The sequence below is a fragment of the Sinocyclocheilus rhinocerous genome, unplaced genomic scaffold (assembly GCF_001515625.1).
Source record: "Sinocyclocheilus rhinocerous isolate Xijiao unplaced genomic scaffold, SAMN03320098_v1.1 scaffold411, whole genome shotgun sequence".
NCBI classification, from domain to species: domain Eukaryota; kingdom Metazoa; phylum Chordata; class Actinopteri; order Cypriniformes; family Cyprinidae; genus Sinocyclocheilus; species Sinocyclocheilus rhinocerous.
In genome coordinates, this window is record NW_015640493.1 from 1872221 (window position 1) to 1888929 (window position 16709).

The 16709-nt window shown below is 36.5% G+C and overlaps 1 protein-coding gene across 1 annotated transcript in view; it reads left to right on the forward strand.

Annotated features, from left to right (window-relative positions):
* Positions 1–16709, forward strand: part of LOC107753259 (cadherin-10-like) — a 50216-nt gene that overhangs the window by 1138 nt on the left and 32369 nt on the right. The window contains exon 2 of the mRNA XM_016569383.1: positions 5386–5724. Within this exon, the coding sequence (XP_016424869.1) occupies positions 5527–5724 (198 nt within the window). The 5' untranslated portion in view covers positions 5386–5526. The remainder of the gene's footprint in view (positions 1–5385; positions 5725–16709) is intronic.

Consider the following 16709-nt stretch of genomic DNA (forward strand, 5'->3'; position numbering starts at 1 on the left):
CACACACACACACACACACACACACACATGCATGCACACATAAACACTAGGATATGTTACTTCTAAATACAGCCAATCAACTGGATCTTGGTATTGGAAGTCATTAGTGAGTGTTAATTATTGTCCAACACAAATTAACCTCTAAAGTGCATGTTGCATTTCTGCTTTCTAAATTAGCCACACTAATAGCATCTCTTTCAATGCAAAATGATTGACTTGGAAACCCGCACAAAAGCCTGTGAATAGAAGATCTGTCACTGACAGCACACGCATTTAGAGACGATTGTCTTCAGAGAGAAATTTACAGGCTTATGTAACACTTTTTATCTGTTTTATACAGATTCTTCTTCTGGAAACATAATCTATATGCAAGAATAAATCACATAAAATCTCAATATTTTCTTAAATTGAATGCGGAAGGCCTCTGCTACAGTAAATGTTACAAAAAACTAACTCTAAGTCCATCTTTATCTGACCGTGGCAGAGAGTTTGATGCCCTGCGAATAATCTGGACAGACCACGAGGCTGCTTCGATTGTCAGAAATCAATCTTTTGTCAAATCAAGAAATTTCAATCTTTTAGAGAGTATGCAGTCTATATATTATTAAGCGATTTGTTCGTCCTGTTTCCAGAAGTGAAGTTCTCCTGTCAAACTTATAACCTGAATGAAGTCTCCATCCTTTAACGCTTGAGATGTCAAGGTCACAAAAATGAGAAGCGCCAAAAAACTTTCCCCAGCCATAATAAGCACGACAAATGCACAGACACAAGACTCCGTATCCCACATATGGCTCCAAACATCCATCAGAACACAGTCAGGTGTAGACAGAAATAACCCAGTTTCCCTAAATGATCCGTGTCTGATATGGTCTTAGGGGGAATATACTGAGGAGAGAAAGAGGGGGGTGTTTGGAGGCAGATAGCATGAGTGAACGAAGCTGTGTTGAACTCTGGCAGATGTATTCCCCAAAGACAACGCTGCCCCAGACTGCTTGTATAAACCTCGGGAGAAATATAGCAGTACCTTGCAGACAGGACTACGGCAATTACATAGAAAGTCTTTGGCGGGTCTGTGTTCACCAGAGCGGTCTGATCCTGCAGACTTGAGCTGTATATCACTGTCAATCAAGTCTGCAAATTACAAAACTTGAACTTTGTCGTCCGTTTGCAAAATGCCGCTCACAAAATGTTTTCAGTGTCACACCGATCAACGGGGTCAGCCGTGTTGTTTTTTTTCCGGTAGGACAACTCTCCGTCCTCTCTACCAATTAATTCATAATTATGTAGCATTACCTCATTATGCCTCGACTAGCATGTCTACATACGCCTAAATTCACATATACACACTAATTAGATGCTCTTAATAGGACAAGTGAGAAGATTCTTCCTCCTCGCTCCACTCCCTCGCACTTCCTCCGTTCCTCCCCCCTATGGTATCGCGGATCCTCCCTTACTGCCACACATAAACAAGTTTTTAATGCACTAATCAAAGTGAGATAGTTAAGTGACAGCCCTAAACATCTGGCAAGATAGCTTTTCTTTGTTGTATAGTAGCAGGCGAAATAATAATATAAAAATATTCGCTGGCCTAATGCTTAATAGGCATGCTGTAGCAAAGATTAATATCCAGAATGCTATTAAAACCTCAAGGACAGCCTTGAATGATAATTAGAAAATGCAATCATGAGAATCACCACACAAAAATTGGTGCACATAATTTTTGTATTTTTTTTTTCTCCAGAACGTTCTTGACATTGCAGTGGAAAGGCTAAGAGTGCATGATAACAAGAGTTTTTATTTATATATATATATATGGGTTTCTGGCACCCTGTGAGTCCAGCAGTCATTATTGAAACACAAATCTCCTGTCTGGCCTTTTCACAAGCTACATCCTCTCACCTCTGTAGTGTTAACATCTTCCCAACTGAGCTTGAAATATACAGCGCCTCTCTCTCCATTATTATGTTGTGAAAACTTGCAAAAATCTTTACAACGTGTGATTTGATAACTCAAATCGCCATGCCTAATGAAAACAAAAGCACCCTGAGGAGGGGAACACCAATTCTCGGAACCACAAATTGTTTGTTACTTTAGCATACGCAATAAATATACAGTATGTGTGGATAAGTTTATTAATGTCTTAAATCTCTCGCTTCTCAGGTTTTGTTTTGGTCTCAAGTTGTAATCTCAACATTTTAAACTGTGCTTGGATTTGGCAGCATACCAAAGTCTGCAATAAAACACATTTCTTCAGAAATCAAAGTATCTGAGCTATGCTGTCCACATTTCACATTTCTTTATTCTCTTACTTCATGTTAACGCTTCTCATTTGTGGCTATTTGTGGCTAACAAAAAAAGTGTACTGAGGCATAACTCTGTTGAGAACTCCATAAAAACCACAACATTTGAACATCAGTGGAAAATCAGTTTGTAGACAGTATTCATGAACAATTTGAACCGCAACTGTTTAGAAGAGATCTCAATTTTTTTTTAAACTGTGCTCAGATTTGTCAATATACCAAACTTTGCTAAATAAATAAACAAAAATCACATCACATTATTCTAAAAGCTATGCTTTTGAAAAAAATATGATAGCTATGCTATCTACATTTTATTGTATAGCTCACCTACTGTATTCAATAATTGTCTAATTAGTGGCTGTTAATTTCTTTTATGAGATTTAAGGAAAATCCATCTGAAACATAACTGAGAACTCTATTAAAGAAGAACGTCAATTCTTAAACAGCATTTATGGATTGGAGGATTGGATTTTGGATTGGAGCCAAAATTAATTTTAGCAGACTTTAGGAAACTTTGAAAATAACTTTTTTTTTTTTTTCACAGGTAAAAAGTTAAGATACCAAATTCTGCAATAGACAAAATTATCTGTGCTGATTTCCACATACATTTTATATCTCTATTATTGTACTGTATGTGAACAGTTGTCTATTTGTGGCTATTTATTTCTTCTGTGGGATCCTAGGAGAACCATACAATACAAATAAATGATACTTGAATGAAACATAACTGAGAATTCTATTAAATCTCCTGAGCAAGCTTAAACAGCATTCATTGACTGGAACCACAATTCATTTTAACAGACTTCAGGAAAATACATAAGATAAATATATAAATAATAAGCATATAAAAGGATAAACATCTCCTGCTTCTCAGATTTTATTTTTCTCCCGAGAAAAGGTTAAGTCTGCAATAGGCTACATTATCTGTGCTGCTATCCACATTTATTTTATAGCTCTGTACATTTACTCAATGTGAGCAATTTGTGGCTATCTTTATTTCTCCTAAGCAATTTTAGGAGAAACATCTAAGATAAAATTGGTAGTTATATGACACATCACTGAGAACTCTATTAAATCATGAAAGAGCAAACTCTGAGAGAGGAGCACCAGCTTCATCAGGCTTTGAAAGAGCGTGCAATAAACATGCATGAATCAGAACTAATTTGTATTACTCTTTTGTCCGCGCTCGCCCTTGAGCTAAGACCATAGATGGAAAACGTGTCATAGAAACCGTTAAATCAATCAAGTCGGTCGTGGACCATGACACTGACAGATGGATATTTATCTGGATCTGTCCGTCAAGGTCACGCCAGAGACTTGAGCAGGTTTTTCCATGCCAGCTGCTGATTGCATGCTCCTGAACGATCAGAACGACCCTTATTCCAAAATCAAATGTGGCCCGCGCTAGACACAGACCGTCTCAGTTCGTGCCAATGTGTGAATCATACCGGATGTGAAAGACTCAGCTTAGTCTTGTGAAAATAAAAATCATGATTAATTCATAAGGACCTTCTGAATGTCAAAGTTCTACCCTACTAGCTAACCCGGGGCTGCATTGAAATATACAGTATGTCTGAATGGACGATGGGCCACAAAAGGCCTCCATTGCTGGGGCTGACAAAATGCATTACTCGCATTAGCAAAGCCAGTGATTCCACAAATTAGAGTAGTCTGCACACTTTCAAACGCTGCCTAGTGAATAATTCCTAACTTCATCCATATCTCATTAAGTAAATTATTTGATTCGTATTCACAAGACAGTGTTCATTTAAATGCTTAACTTCAGTCACATCAAACAGAACCAGAGCCCTAATTATGATAATCAATCAACTTACTTTCCTCCTGTTGTTCTGCTTGCTGGGATGGAGCGTTGCACTGATCCGGCCGGTGCCTGGAATTAGCACGTCGGATCGGGATGGACAGACTCTACACCGCACTAAACGAGGATGGATGTGGAATAGTTTCTTTCTCTTAGAGGAGTGGACGGGAACTGGAAAGCAGTATGTTGGAAAGGTAAGGGCTGGTACTCTTAAAAAAAAGTTTATTTCTTTCCTTGTTTTTTTTAACAGTAGCTGTGAGAAAGTGCATGTCCTCATTTTTTTGTATAGTTCAAAGTTTTTCAAACATTACATACTTTCAGAGTGAACCATGCATAAGTGGAGATTGTTTTTCTTTTACCCCTTACCCCTTACACAGTTGTTCGAACATAGATCCATGATGATAATACCATGGTATTCTTTCAAATACCTTACAGTTAGGGTACAATGGCATACAGATGAGTATGTAATCAAATAATGCCATGCAATATATCAAAATAGCATACTTTTCCATCTATATCATGGTACCACCACAGTACTTTTTCTAAGGGCTATTTTACGCTTTTAGCACAACATAAATGTTCCAAGACTTGTGGAAGTTCCTTCTAGTAGGTCTTGAATCTGCTCCTCGTTTGCTCACGAGACCCCTGGAGACGTTTGCTGTAATGAATGCCTGTCAGGCTAACTTGGCTCCTTGGCCTTTTCCTGCAGACTCCTGGAAAATGGGCTTTCGACAAAAATGAGGGAAGAAAGATTTATTAGGATTAACTTCCAAAAGCCAATAAATTATGCATACATCCTCCAAATTACCTATCAGAACTAGTCCTGGAGGAGAGACTGCTTCAGTGAGCCGCTGCCTTTGCTTCTTTTACACTAGTTTGTGTGTGTAAAGTGGAAGTCCTCAGCATTTTGAGTTTGCTATCGACTTTTTGGCCATTGCTGCATTTTGGGGGTAACCGTAAATCTACAGTATGCAAGGTGAGGAAAGTAAATGTTTAGAGACGTTCAGGCTCATGAAGTTTTCATCAATTAGAGACCACAGAGAGACTGCTGTGTGCTAAAATTTGAGTCACTTAATCCTTTGCGATCAATCAATATTAACGATTCGTTTTCTAGTTAGCCAACACGATTTTAGTCAGCTAACACAAATTTACAGAGTGCCGTTGTCGTCTGTGGCACTCGGCCCTGAGGTAATTTAGCAAACACGTAGCTTTCTGCTGATATTGTGTTGAAATGGTTTCTTAGTGATCTTTTTCTATTCGTCACAGGGCCCAAGAAGACAGAATTTAGGAGAATTAAGGATAAGATGCCCCATTTCTTCACTCCTACCATTCAGCAGTATCTTCAACGCAGAGCTCTGTTTCTTAATTGATTCCTTATCAAGGACTCTCCAGGAGTGATCGGATACAATGATAATCAATCAACTTACTTTCCTCCTGTTGTTCTGCTTGCTGGGATGGAGCGTTGCACTGATCCGGCCGGTGCCTGGAATTAGCACGTCGGATCGGGATGGACAGACTCTACACCGCACTAAACGAGGATGGATGTGGAATAGTTTCTTTCTCTTAGAGGAGTGGACGGGAACTGGAAAGCAGTATGTTGGAAAGGTAAGGGCTGGTACTCTTAAAAAAAGTTTATTTCTTTCCTTGTTTTTTTTTAACAGTAGCTGTGAGAAAGTGCATGTCCTCATTTTTTTGTATAGTTCAAAGCTTTTCAAACATTACATACTTTCAGAGTGAACCATGCATAAGTGGAGATTGTTTTTCTTTTACCCCTTACCCCTTACACAGTTGTTCGAACATAGATCCATGATGATAATACCATGGTATTCTTTCAAATACCTTACAGTTAGGGTACAATGGCATACAGATGAGTATGTAATCAAATAATGCCATGCAATATATCAAAATAGCATACTTTTCCATCTATATCATGGTACCACCACAGTACTTTTTCTAAGGGCTATTTTACGCTTTTAGCACAACATAAATGTTCCAAGACTTGTGGAAGTTCCTTCTAGTAGGTCTTGGGTTCGATTCCAAGGGAATGCATGGACTGATAAAATATATAAATTTAATGCAATGGATTAGAGCATTTGCGAAATGTATAAATGGGAATCGAACCTATGACCATGTGGTTGCTAGCATCATGCTCTACCAGTGAGCTACTGTACAGTATAATATGAGCAATTACAGTCATTCTGACCATTAACACACAACACAAACAAGCACAATGGTCAGTTACGAACATGAATCACAAGCATCAAATGAACCCATACCTAACGGATAATGCTTTCAGCATGATAGCTAATGATGTATTAGAACAAAATCAATGCGAGTGTAGGCTATTAGAATGAATCGATGTGTGGGATACAAAGTGCCATAATAACCCTCTTTATATTAATGACCACATCGTGATGTTCCAAAACCGATATGCTTGTGTGGGTTTAATTCAAAGGCTTACATTATAACCGTGACCTGATAATAACAGCTGATGTCCCGGCTTTCAACATGCACAAATCATGCATGTTTTAGCCAAGATCAAGTCAGGACACAAATCAGTTGAGAGACAAACCTCTACGTGCAATTTGCTGAAAGGTGGGCCTACCAGTACAACATGATTCGGTTCAAATAAAAAAAGCATAAAGATCAGAGCGGAGCACTTGTCAAGCCACTGGCGTCAGATGGCAGAGACAGCAGCAGTTACACCCCCGGTGCATGCGAGAAGGGGGTCGGCCAATTTTATGTCAAAAGCTTTCATCATTGCATTCATCTTCTAAATGTAAACGTGTGATAGGTTTGTGGTGGAGAGAGGAGTGGTAGCACAGACAGATCGACATCTCTTCCTCTTATGGTGCAGGGTTGTTTTTGTGGGGAATAATGCAAGAAAAGAAACGTGTGCAACAGAAAGGCGAGCAGGCAAGAGTGGGTAAGGAGAAAACAATAAATCAATCAAAAACGAGAATGAGATTCCGCCCTCATAGCATTGCATTTTACGTGACAAGGCAACAAAACAGCGCTGACTGCGATGAGTCCGTCGGTTGAGGAAGTGTCAGACTCAGCAGTGTCCTGGCCTCCTTCCCAGAGCTTTGATGCTTCTCTCTTTTCTCTAGCTCTCTCTCCTTCTATCTCTCCCTCTTTTTCTGACTGCTGCGTTTCACTGGCATGACAGCAATCACATGCTTTTGGCCCGGTTCTCATCTACCGTCCACTCTCATTCCCAATTAAAGTGCCAGAAAGACACAGGGCTCCCATAAATACTGTAGGAGGGCAAGGGAGAACGAAACACCCACATGCTGGTTCGGGGAGACCACTGTGGAGCAACTATTCCATCTATTTCCCCCCATTTCTTACTAGTGTGTGTGTGGGTGACGTGCGAGAACTTGCGTAGCCCAATAGACGGGTACTTAGAGCCCCAGCGAGAAGCCATCAAAGCCATTGATGGTTCTCCTCATAAAGATAATTCAGCAACCTTTACAGAGCCTTGTGGGATGCCATATTTATGTCTATCAAAGCAAGGCCTCCACTGGCCCCTGACATAGACAAGCCCTAAAAGAGAATTTATTTTCCAGTGTGGAGCCAGAAATAATCCATACAATGGGAAGAATATTTCCAATAAAACAACTGTGCTCTCACCGCTTGCTTCATGGCTCTTTTTCTACTGTGTAGTCTATAGGCATTCACAAATTATATCTATATCGTACAGCTATACTGTGCTTTCGATTAATAAGCTACAGTTTGAAGTAGTTCAACAGTCAAGCTAATAATTATAGTAGTTCAACAGTCAAGCTAGTAATAATTATATTATTCATAAAAAAAAAAAAAAACATAGTTCATAATAGTTTAATCAATTCATTTTAATGAATTGTCTGAATGAAACGATTACCTAACATTAATCAGTGCTTCATAAAAAAGACAGTAGTTTGATTATTAGCTCAATCTCGCTAAATTTGACAAACAAAAATATATATTTTGCTTTGGTAAATCACTACCCATTGGAAAATAACTCTAGTGAAATCTAGTGAATGTTGTAATGTCAAACCTTGTAGTTAGTTGCAGATACTAGGATGTTTGAAACCCTAAAAGTCTAAAATACTCCCATCACTGCAACAGGGATGAATATAAAAGTGAGAAATTGAATATTAGCACTTATGTTCTACAAAGCAAATACACTATAATTTATAATTCAGTTAGTCTATGATATGTGAAAACAGCTTCTGCTTTGAATTAATATGAAGCCGCCTAATAATGGAAAGTTACAGAATGATGGCTCACATTTGAATGTTTAAATATTTAGCAGATCATGAAGCGATAGAGGGGAACCTCATGTTAATATGAAGCCGCATCAGGCAGAAATGCAAAACAAACAGGATTAAAGAGACAGTTTTCTAAATGTAATTTTGTGATGACTCAAGCTTAAAACCATTGGGAAATCTTTCAAATTTTAACAGCACACACCACTATATTTATAACAAACTCACAATCCGGAAACATCTTACTGGCCATCCACTGGTCATTATAACTGCTCAGGCACCGTGGCCCTGTTGTGCAGAAAGACACTCAGAAGTGCCGAACCCCCCATGCATATTCCCGCCTTTGTGTCAGGAGTTTGATGTGGGGGCAGCAGCTCACATGGTGTGCCATCAGCGCTATTGATGTGAACAAAATCCTATTAACCTTCTCCAAGCCCCATAATGCATTGTGCAAATAAACCCGTTCATACTGTCCCGTTTTCCCGGTGAGCTCTCTTCTTGTGTCTACCTAACCCTTTTGATCCTCTTCATTTAAATACTTGGCACTTTAACAAAAAACAAAACAAAAACAAAACAAAAAAAGTATATATATATATATATATATATATATAATGTATAAAAAAAGAATGCCATAATCTTGATTTTTGCAAGCACTAATAATGGAAAGTTACAGAATGATGGCTCACATTTGAATGTTTAAATATTTAGCAGATCATGAAGCGATAGAGGGGAACCTCATGTTAATATGACAGTTGTAGCACTACTGCAAGTGTCAACTAATTATGTGATGTAGAACGGCAATTCTAAATATTAAATGTTAACTGAGATAACAAATGTATATCAGAGTCATTGCTACACCTAGGCTGAAGATCTTTTCTGAATATAAATTTTTGCAAGTTAAAAAGGTCAGAAGCTATGTGTGGGCAATTAACAGAAAAGGTACAATACAAGTATCCTTTTTTTTCAAACAACAGTCATACCAAACATTCAGGACATTTGTAAAAAAAACAACAAAAAAAAAAAAAACACACTAAACATTGAGGTTGCATCCGAACAAGTAGATAGTTGTAGATACTTCTCTGAGTAGATACTTCTTTGAGTAAGTACTTTGCAACAATAAATATTATGTTCTATATCATATGAATGTATGTAGTAATAATGTAATATGGACGTACTACATTGCCATTCACAAATCGTATCCCGTGGCTTCATGAGATAGTCCATTGGATGCACACTTCAGACTCTGGCTGGAAGTAATATGTCACCTGGGTATTTTTTGACTAATGTTTTATAAATACTGTGAATCAGATATACCACTTTTTTTGCCTACTATATAGTAGGGAAGTATGTTTCTAAAATATATTATAGTGCATATAAATATAAATAAAATATATTATAGTGCATATAAATATAAATATGTATATGCACTTACTGCACTTATACTGCAATTTTATTTTTTATTCATTTTTGTCCAAATTTGAACATCTATTTTTAATTTTCAGATTTGAACTTGCAACTTGTCATTATTTAATTAACATACGACTGCACCAATATCTGTGTAACACCATAGTTCATAATAATAATACTAATAGTAATAATAATACATTATAAATATAATTAAATTATATTTAATAAAAAATGTAAATTATAATTCAATATAATACATATCATTTTATAATAATAATAATAATAATAATAATAATAATAATAATAATAATAATAATTATTATTATTATTATTATTATGAATACTGGTACAGGTATTAATAGTATTAAAACCTCAATGGCATCATTAATAGTCAAACTAAACAATGGAAAATTTAAACTCTGTTTTCAATTAATTATGCATTAATGACTTTGCATTATGATACTGCACTAATGGGCAAACTTGTTCTCATTATATGTCTAGCAATGGTCCTGATGTATATTATAATACCTCCAATTAAATACTCTGAATACTAATTAACCAAAAAAAAAAAAATATAAAGAAGAAAATAAATACCCAAATCACATGGTCATGTAATAAAAAGCAAACACATTGTACAAAAATCTGCAAAGAAACACGCTAAACGAGTTGGATAAAACCTGATAAAGATCTTGCTGATGTTTTTTCTTTTTCTTTTTTTTTCCACTCTCTGTCACAGAAAAGTCAGGCCTCACAGGAACCTCCAGCTATCTAAGTATTTTCAGCGCGTGTCCTTATCCACTCAAATGAACCAGCGGAGTCCACAGCCAGCAGAGGAGATTAGAAGAGAGAGAGAGAGAGAGAGAGAGAGAGAGAGAGAGAGAGAGAGAGAGGAGAGAGAGAGAGAGCTTTGCTGAGTTTGGGTTCATGCTCTTTTCAACTCCTCAGAGAGTCTGCATGTGAAGAAATCTGTTGTAAACCTCCACGAGTGACAGAAAAAAAGTGCAAAAACTACAGTGCGAACCGCGTGGCCTTATGATTAACGCCGAACAGTGAAACCACAAAATGGGCGACCGGGGTAGGGCGAGCCAGCGAGAGGAAGATTGCGCCGCAGTGTTTGTGTCGAGTTAGTCAACTTGAATGTGACTCTGTCCTAGTCTGAGTGAGCTCAATATAAACACAAAGAAAGAAAGGGTGGGGGGAAAATACATAATTATTCTGTATCCGTTCTGGGCCTGGGCTCTCATTTTCACAATCTCCTCTCTGCAGTACTAAGCAAGTGTTCACCGCCGACCTGACAAGAATTGTCAATGATTTCTCCCGTGCTCGGCTGACAATCCCTCAGTGTGTGTGCAGATTTAATTCCTAAAGCTGCTCCGAGTCAAAGGCTAATTTTGTGCTACGCGAATTAGCAAAGGCAAATGAAAGCAAGGCCGGGATAAATCCACGCTGCTTTTACTTCATATTCATCTGTCAGCTCATTATAATCAAGAACATCCTTCAAAAATAATGGAAAAAGCACACTTCTTTTTTGGAATACTGGCACGCTTCGTGTATTTTTCCTTGTTGCCTCTTTGGGGAAACGCTTGGATTTTTGACTGGCAGAGATTATTTAGGCAACCTCACGCCGGAGACATATTCCTGCCAATAAACAAAGGGTATCTGTTCGGGATTGCCGGTGCCACAGAGAGCGTGGTGTCGTGCCAAAAAGTGCTCCCAGAGCAAATGAGCAAGTGATCAGTATTCACTGCCATGCGGCACTCTCCCTGTAGTGCATTTGAAATGAACAGAGGGATTGTGGTTTCGGTTGAATCAGGATCTATGAGGCCAAATCAAGTCGCTCATATTTTTCATGAGCCACTACGCAAGGCCGCCGCATTGCCGACAGATGCCTTATTCTGAAATGTCTTTCAATTCATCCCCAGAGGTCCAGAGGTGCTTTCGCTTTTTCTTTTTTTAAAGTTGTTTTTTTGGAGCTGGCAGTAATTAGGACACCCTGAATCTTCCAGAGAGCAGCCAAATGGAAAACATTGGCTACACTGTGGAAACGAAACATCTGGTGTATTGTGATACAGACCTGTTGGAAAATAAATAAATAAATGGGGTTTACAATCAATTAGGCAAGTTACAAAGGTGCCTGTGGCTATAGCAGTCGTACATGTGCCGTGTGTTCACGGTAGGCAATGATTTTCTTCTGAAACAGCGTAAACAACCAACAGAGCAAATGTAAACTTGTACTTTTTGGCTAAACGAAATTTTAATAATTTAACTAATTTAACTCTGCACTGCAAAATTCTTCTGACTATTTTTGTCTTGTTTTCCAGTATAAATATCTAAATATTCTTCAATCAAGACACATTTATGTATTTGAGAAGCAAAATCACAAGTTGTTTTCTGAAAAATTATCAAAATGAAGTGAGGTTTTGCTTAAAACAAGCCAAATATCTGCCAGTGGGGTAAGAAAAATAACCTTATTTTCTCTTTGAATTAAGTTTATTTTTCTTACCGCAGTGACCGTTTTTTTTTTTTCTCTATGGAAGCCTGTTTCCAAACAAACAAACAAACAAAGAAATAAATAAATAAATAAATAGTAATTGTGACTTTTTAATCTCACAATTTGGACTTTTCCCCCTCAGAATTCTCAGAAAATTTTATCTCATAATTTTGTGTTTTTAAATGTCGCAATTCTGATTTTATTTTATTTTTTTTTACTCACAATTGTGAAAAAAAAGAGCTGCAGACATAGAACTGCAATATATAAACTCTTTATTTTTTTCTTGCAATTCCAAGTTTATACCTCACAAATCTTTTTTTTTTTTTTTGCCATGGAATAACAATAATAAAAAAATAAAAAATAAAAAATAAAAAAGGTAATTGCAAGCTTTTATATCAAAATTCTGACTCGTTTATTTGAGTTTACAGCTTACCATTCTGACTTTTCTTCTCAGAACTGTGAGTTTATATCTTACAATGACAAGTTATTAACTTGCAAATCTGACTTTTATCCTCAGAATTTTGAGTTTATATCTCGCAATTCTGAGAAAAAAGTGAAAATTACTAAATATAAAGTCAGAATTGCAAGAAAAAAGTCAGAATTGTTAGATAAATTTCCATTCATTCATTTAGTGGTGGAAACAGGCTTTCATAATAAACTCATTTTGATACAGTTTTCATCTTAAGTAATTTTGCTTCTCAAATGTATCTTGATTCAAAAATGTTTAGATATTTGTACTGTGAAACAAGACAAAAATTCTAAATAAAAGGGTTTGTTGATCCAAACCCTCAGCCCTCACGGGTCCATTTAACATTTTACAGGTCTGCCTGATTTGTTTACACTTTCCAAGAAGAAACATACACAGCCCTAGTGGCACTTTTATTTTTCAAATGCTTTATATTTAGAATGAAGCATTTTGTGTTCATGACTGTTAATGACTTAAAAAGCACTGAAACTAATTTACTGCTTCTAAACATGTCACTGTTTATTCCGGCTCTCAGTTCTCTGCACAACATTTTTAGCGAATAGTTCCTGGTTTCTGACTGCTGAAACAATATGCAATGGCTAAAGACTCACCCGCAGCACTTTATAGAACAAGACAGGTTGTTATGAGACGCATTAAGCCTTCGCTAAAGCAGGACCAAAAACATCCTTCACACATCGCCTTCATTCCTGCCGGGAATTTCAGGCTCGACCACAGTCCACCTCAAATTAATGACCTAATGAAGCCCGCTGTTGTCGTTCAAGCGTGTGTTTACCCCAGAGATTAATGCAATGTTTTATGTATACCCTTTAAGCGCGCCTAGACGCTCATCTGACAAATACCAATTAGCCCAGAGAAGCTGGGGTTTGTATTGGCTTTATGCGGTTGTCTGCTTTCATTGCATATCTTTGTCTCAGATGTCTTTTTATGGATTTCAAACTCACGTCAGTGTGGGCCATGCCAGCACTGAAGGATTTCTTCACAATAAAGGACAGAGAGAGACTAATTATGGTGCTGTCAAGGGATTGTATACATAGCGGAGATGAAAATGGAATCTACATCTTTATATCAGCTTCCTCTAGTTACAACAAACATGAAAGTCCTCTGTTTTCCCGGAAATACTCTTTGGAGGTACGCCATGCTTTGTTCTGAAATGAAAGAAAGAGAATTAAACGCAGCTTGATAATGCACGATAAGTGTCAGTGGTGTAGCATACATTGAATGTCTGAAGTCCTGAAAGTCATATGTCATTTAAAAACATCAAGGTTGCACAAGGGTAGATTTCAGACTGTGGATGATGTCATCTGTCATGCTTTTCTGTCTGGTTTAAATGTTAACTCTGCCCTAAACCGTGTCAAATGCTTGAGCATTAAGAGGATGCGTTCATGTTGCTATATTCTGATTATTAACTTCTGAAACCTTGTAGTTCACAATCAACACTTATGAAGAATGATTAAAAATGTAATATCACCTTCTAAACTCATGACTTCTGGGGAACCGTAACTCATCACATAATGATTTATATTTATATAATGAATCCTGTGGGCAAAAAGTGAATCATTTTGATCATTTGTAGACCAGAGATTCTTAAATATGTGACCCTGGAGCACAAAACCAGTCCTAAGTCGCTGGGGTAAATTTGTAGCAATAGCCAAAAATACATTGTATGGGTCACACTTATTGATTTTTATTTTATGGCAAAAATCATTAGGATATTAAGTAAAGATCATGTTCCATGAAGATATTTTGTAAATTTCCTACTGTAAATATATTAAAACTTAATTTTTGATTAGTAATATGCATTACTAAGAACTTCATTTGGACAACTTTAAAGGCGATTTTCTCAATATTTAGATTTTTTTGCACCCTCAGATTCCAGATTATCAAATAGTTGTATCTCGGCCAAATATTGTCCTATCCTAACAAACCATACATCAATGGAAAGCTTGTTTTAATTTCATTTCATATTTTTCAAACCTGCCTTTAGAATTTTATAAGTCGCGTATTTTAAATGCCCTATTGAAAATGTCTGCATTTTCAGTATGCGTTTTATTGGACGTTTATATATGTGAACAAAACTAAAAAACAATTTTAAAAAAAATTGTTCTTCCTATTCTATTTCCTCTTCTTCCTCTCTTCTTCTCGGTTCTTTCCTATAGATGCTGAATTTGCTTGAGATGACGTCTTTACTTTCGAAGATGTTAATGCGATATGCTTTTGAGCAGTTGTTGTAATACATAATCAATCAACATAATATTGTGTACACCGTAATCAATATTGCGATGGTTTGTGTGAAAAGAGGTCATTGTTGTTCTGTGATAAGATTTTCTGTCTAAGGGCGAGATTATACAGACTACTCTGTAAACTAGAGTATAGAGACAGTTTTTTGAAGAATATAAGAGAAAATGAATACCATTTAAATCTTTGTAGTCAGTAGACAACCATATGTTCAATACCAAATTTATTTAATCTTTTTTTTTTTTCGCCAGAAAATAGATATGTAAGCATGCTTGTGATTACACACTTTTTCTAACACTTCTCTTTCTGAATGATATTCACTATGGATTATATGATATTCTTCTGCTTGTATCATAGGCTCAAATCCAAAGACAAAGCATTTACTCTATTTATGACTACAGAGTTTGTTCGTTTGCTTTTCAGAAACAATAGAAAATTATACGTATATTTACAGGACAAAGTACAATACAGATTTTAACAGGAGAAGCAAGCATAAATATCTTTAGATGAATCATATATATATGTGTGTGTGTATATATATATATATATATATATATATGATATTTCCATCAGGAAAAAAAACAATAAATAAATGCATCTTGAGATGTCATTTCTTCCTAAAAATTGGTTCAACCCCCATCACACTTGAGTCTAGAGTCGCTGGCTGTAAATATGTTGAAAATAATTAGATCTTATCCTAAATTATTTATATCTGCTTTGGCTGTTCTGCATGCTGTGTCCCTCACTCGCTCTGTCACTCAGGAGAATGTGGACCCGTGAGATAGAGCGCACAAACATTTCATTAACCACATGCTAATGACTCGCATGCTAATGTTTGCATAGATTACTGGCTTGGAGCTGAATGCAGAGACGTTTCCCCTTTTCGCTTGCTGCGGCTGACAAATTCTGGATTTATTTATTTGGACTTTTCTGTCATTCTTGTCGGTGACTGTAAACATTGAAGCTTTGTCATCATGTTGCAGGAGGTTGATTAAAAACACCGGCTTCATAAATGCTTCACAGATCAAGTACAGGTCATTTGAGAGACAAAGGCACTTTCATAAAGCATGCATTGTTATATTATTAAGCATTTAATACTGCATTGTGGCCTCTGGTATGCACAGTGATAATTTAATCTATGACAAAACTATATACATGCAACGTGTTCACAAAACCCCAATGGAATAAATGAGTGATCACTTTACATGCACAACAATATTTCAATATTAATCCAAATTTGGTTATATAGTTTGTATCATGTACGTGTCTTATTAACATTATTAATCAATTATGAACATGTTATCTGTAATATAGATTTCATTCTGTGCATGTCCATAATACAGTAATTTTAAAATATTTTTTGAAGCGAGAGGAGATAGATATGAACAGTTAAATAAATAAATCAATATAGAGATATAAAAAACATCTCAACAGTCTCATATTTAAAAAAGGTTACTGGCCTACAAATTAATCCGTCACCTTCTTGTCTGCTACCCATAAAAACATGAATGAGAATGAATTATTTGGCAAAAACAAAATACTGAAAATGCAGCTTAATAAACAGCAAGAAAGGTCACGTAGGCATATCCCAATAGCTCAATAGCAAATGTTCTTTTTCGAAAAGGATTTCATAACTGGAAAATGGTGTGTGTGCGTGTAATGATTGTAAGACTGATTCATAATGTGATCTGAAATCTACCTAATCACTGATTGGGTTAAT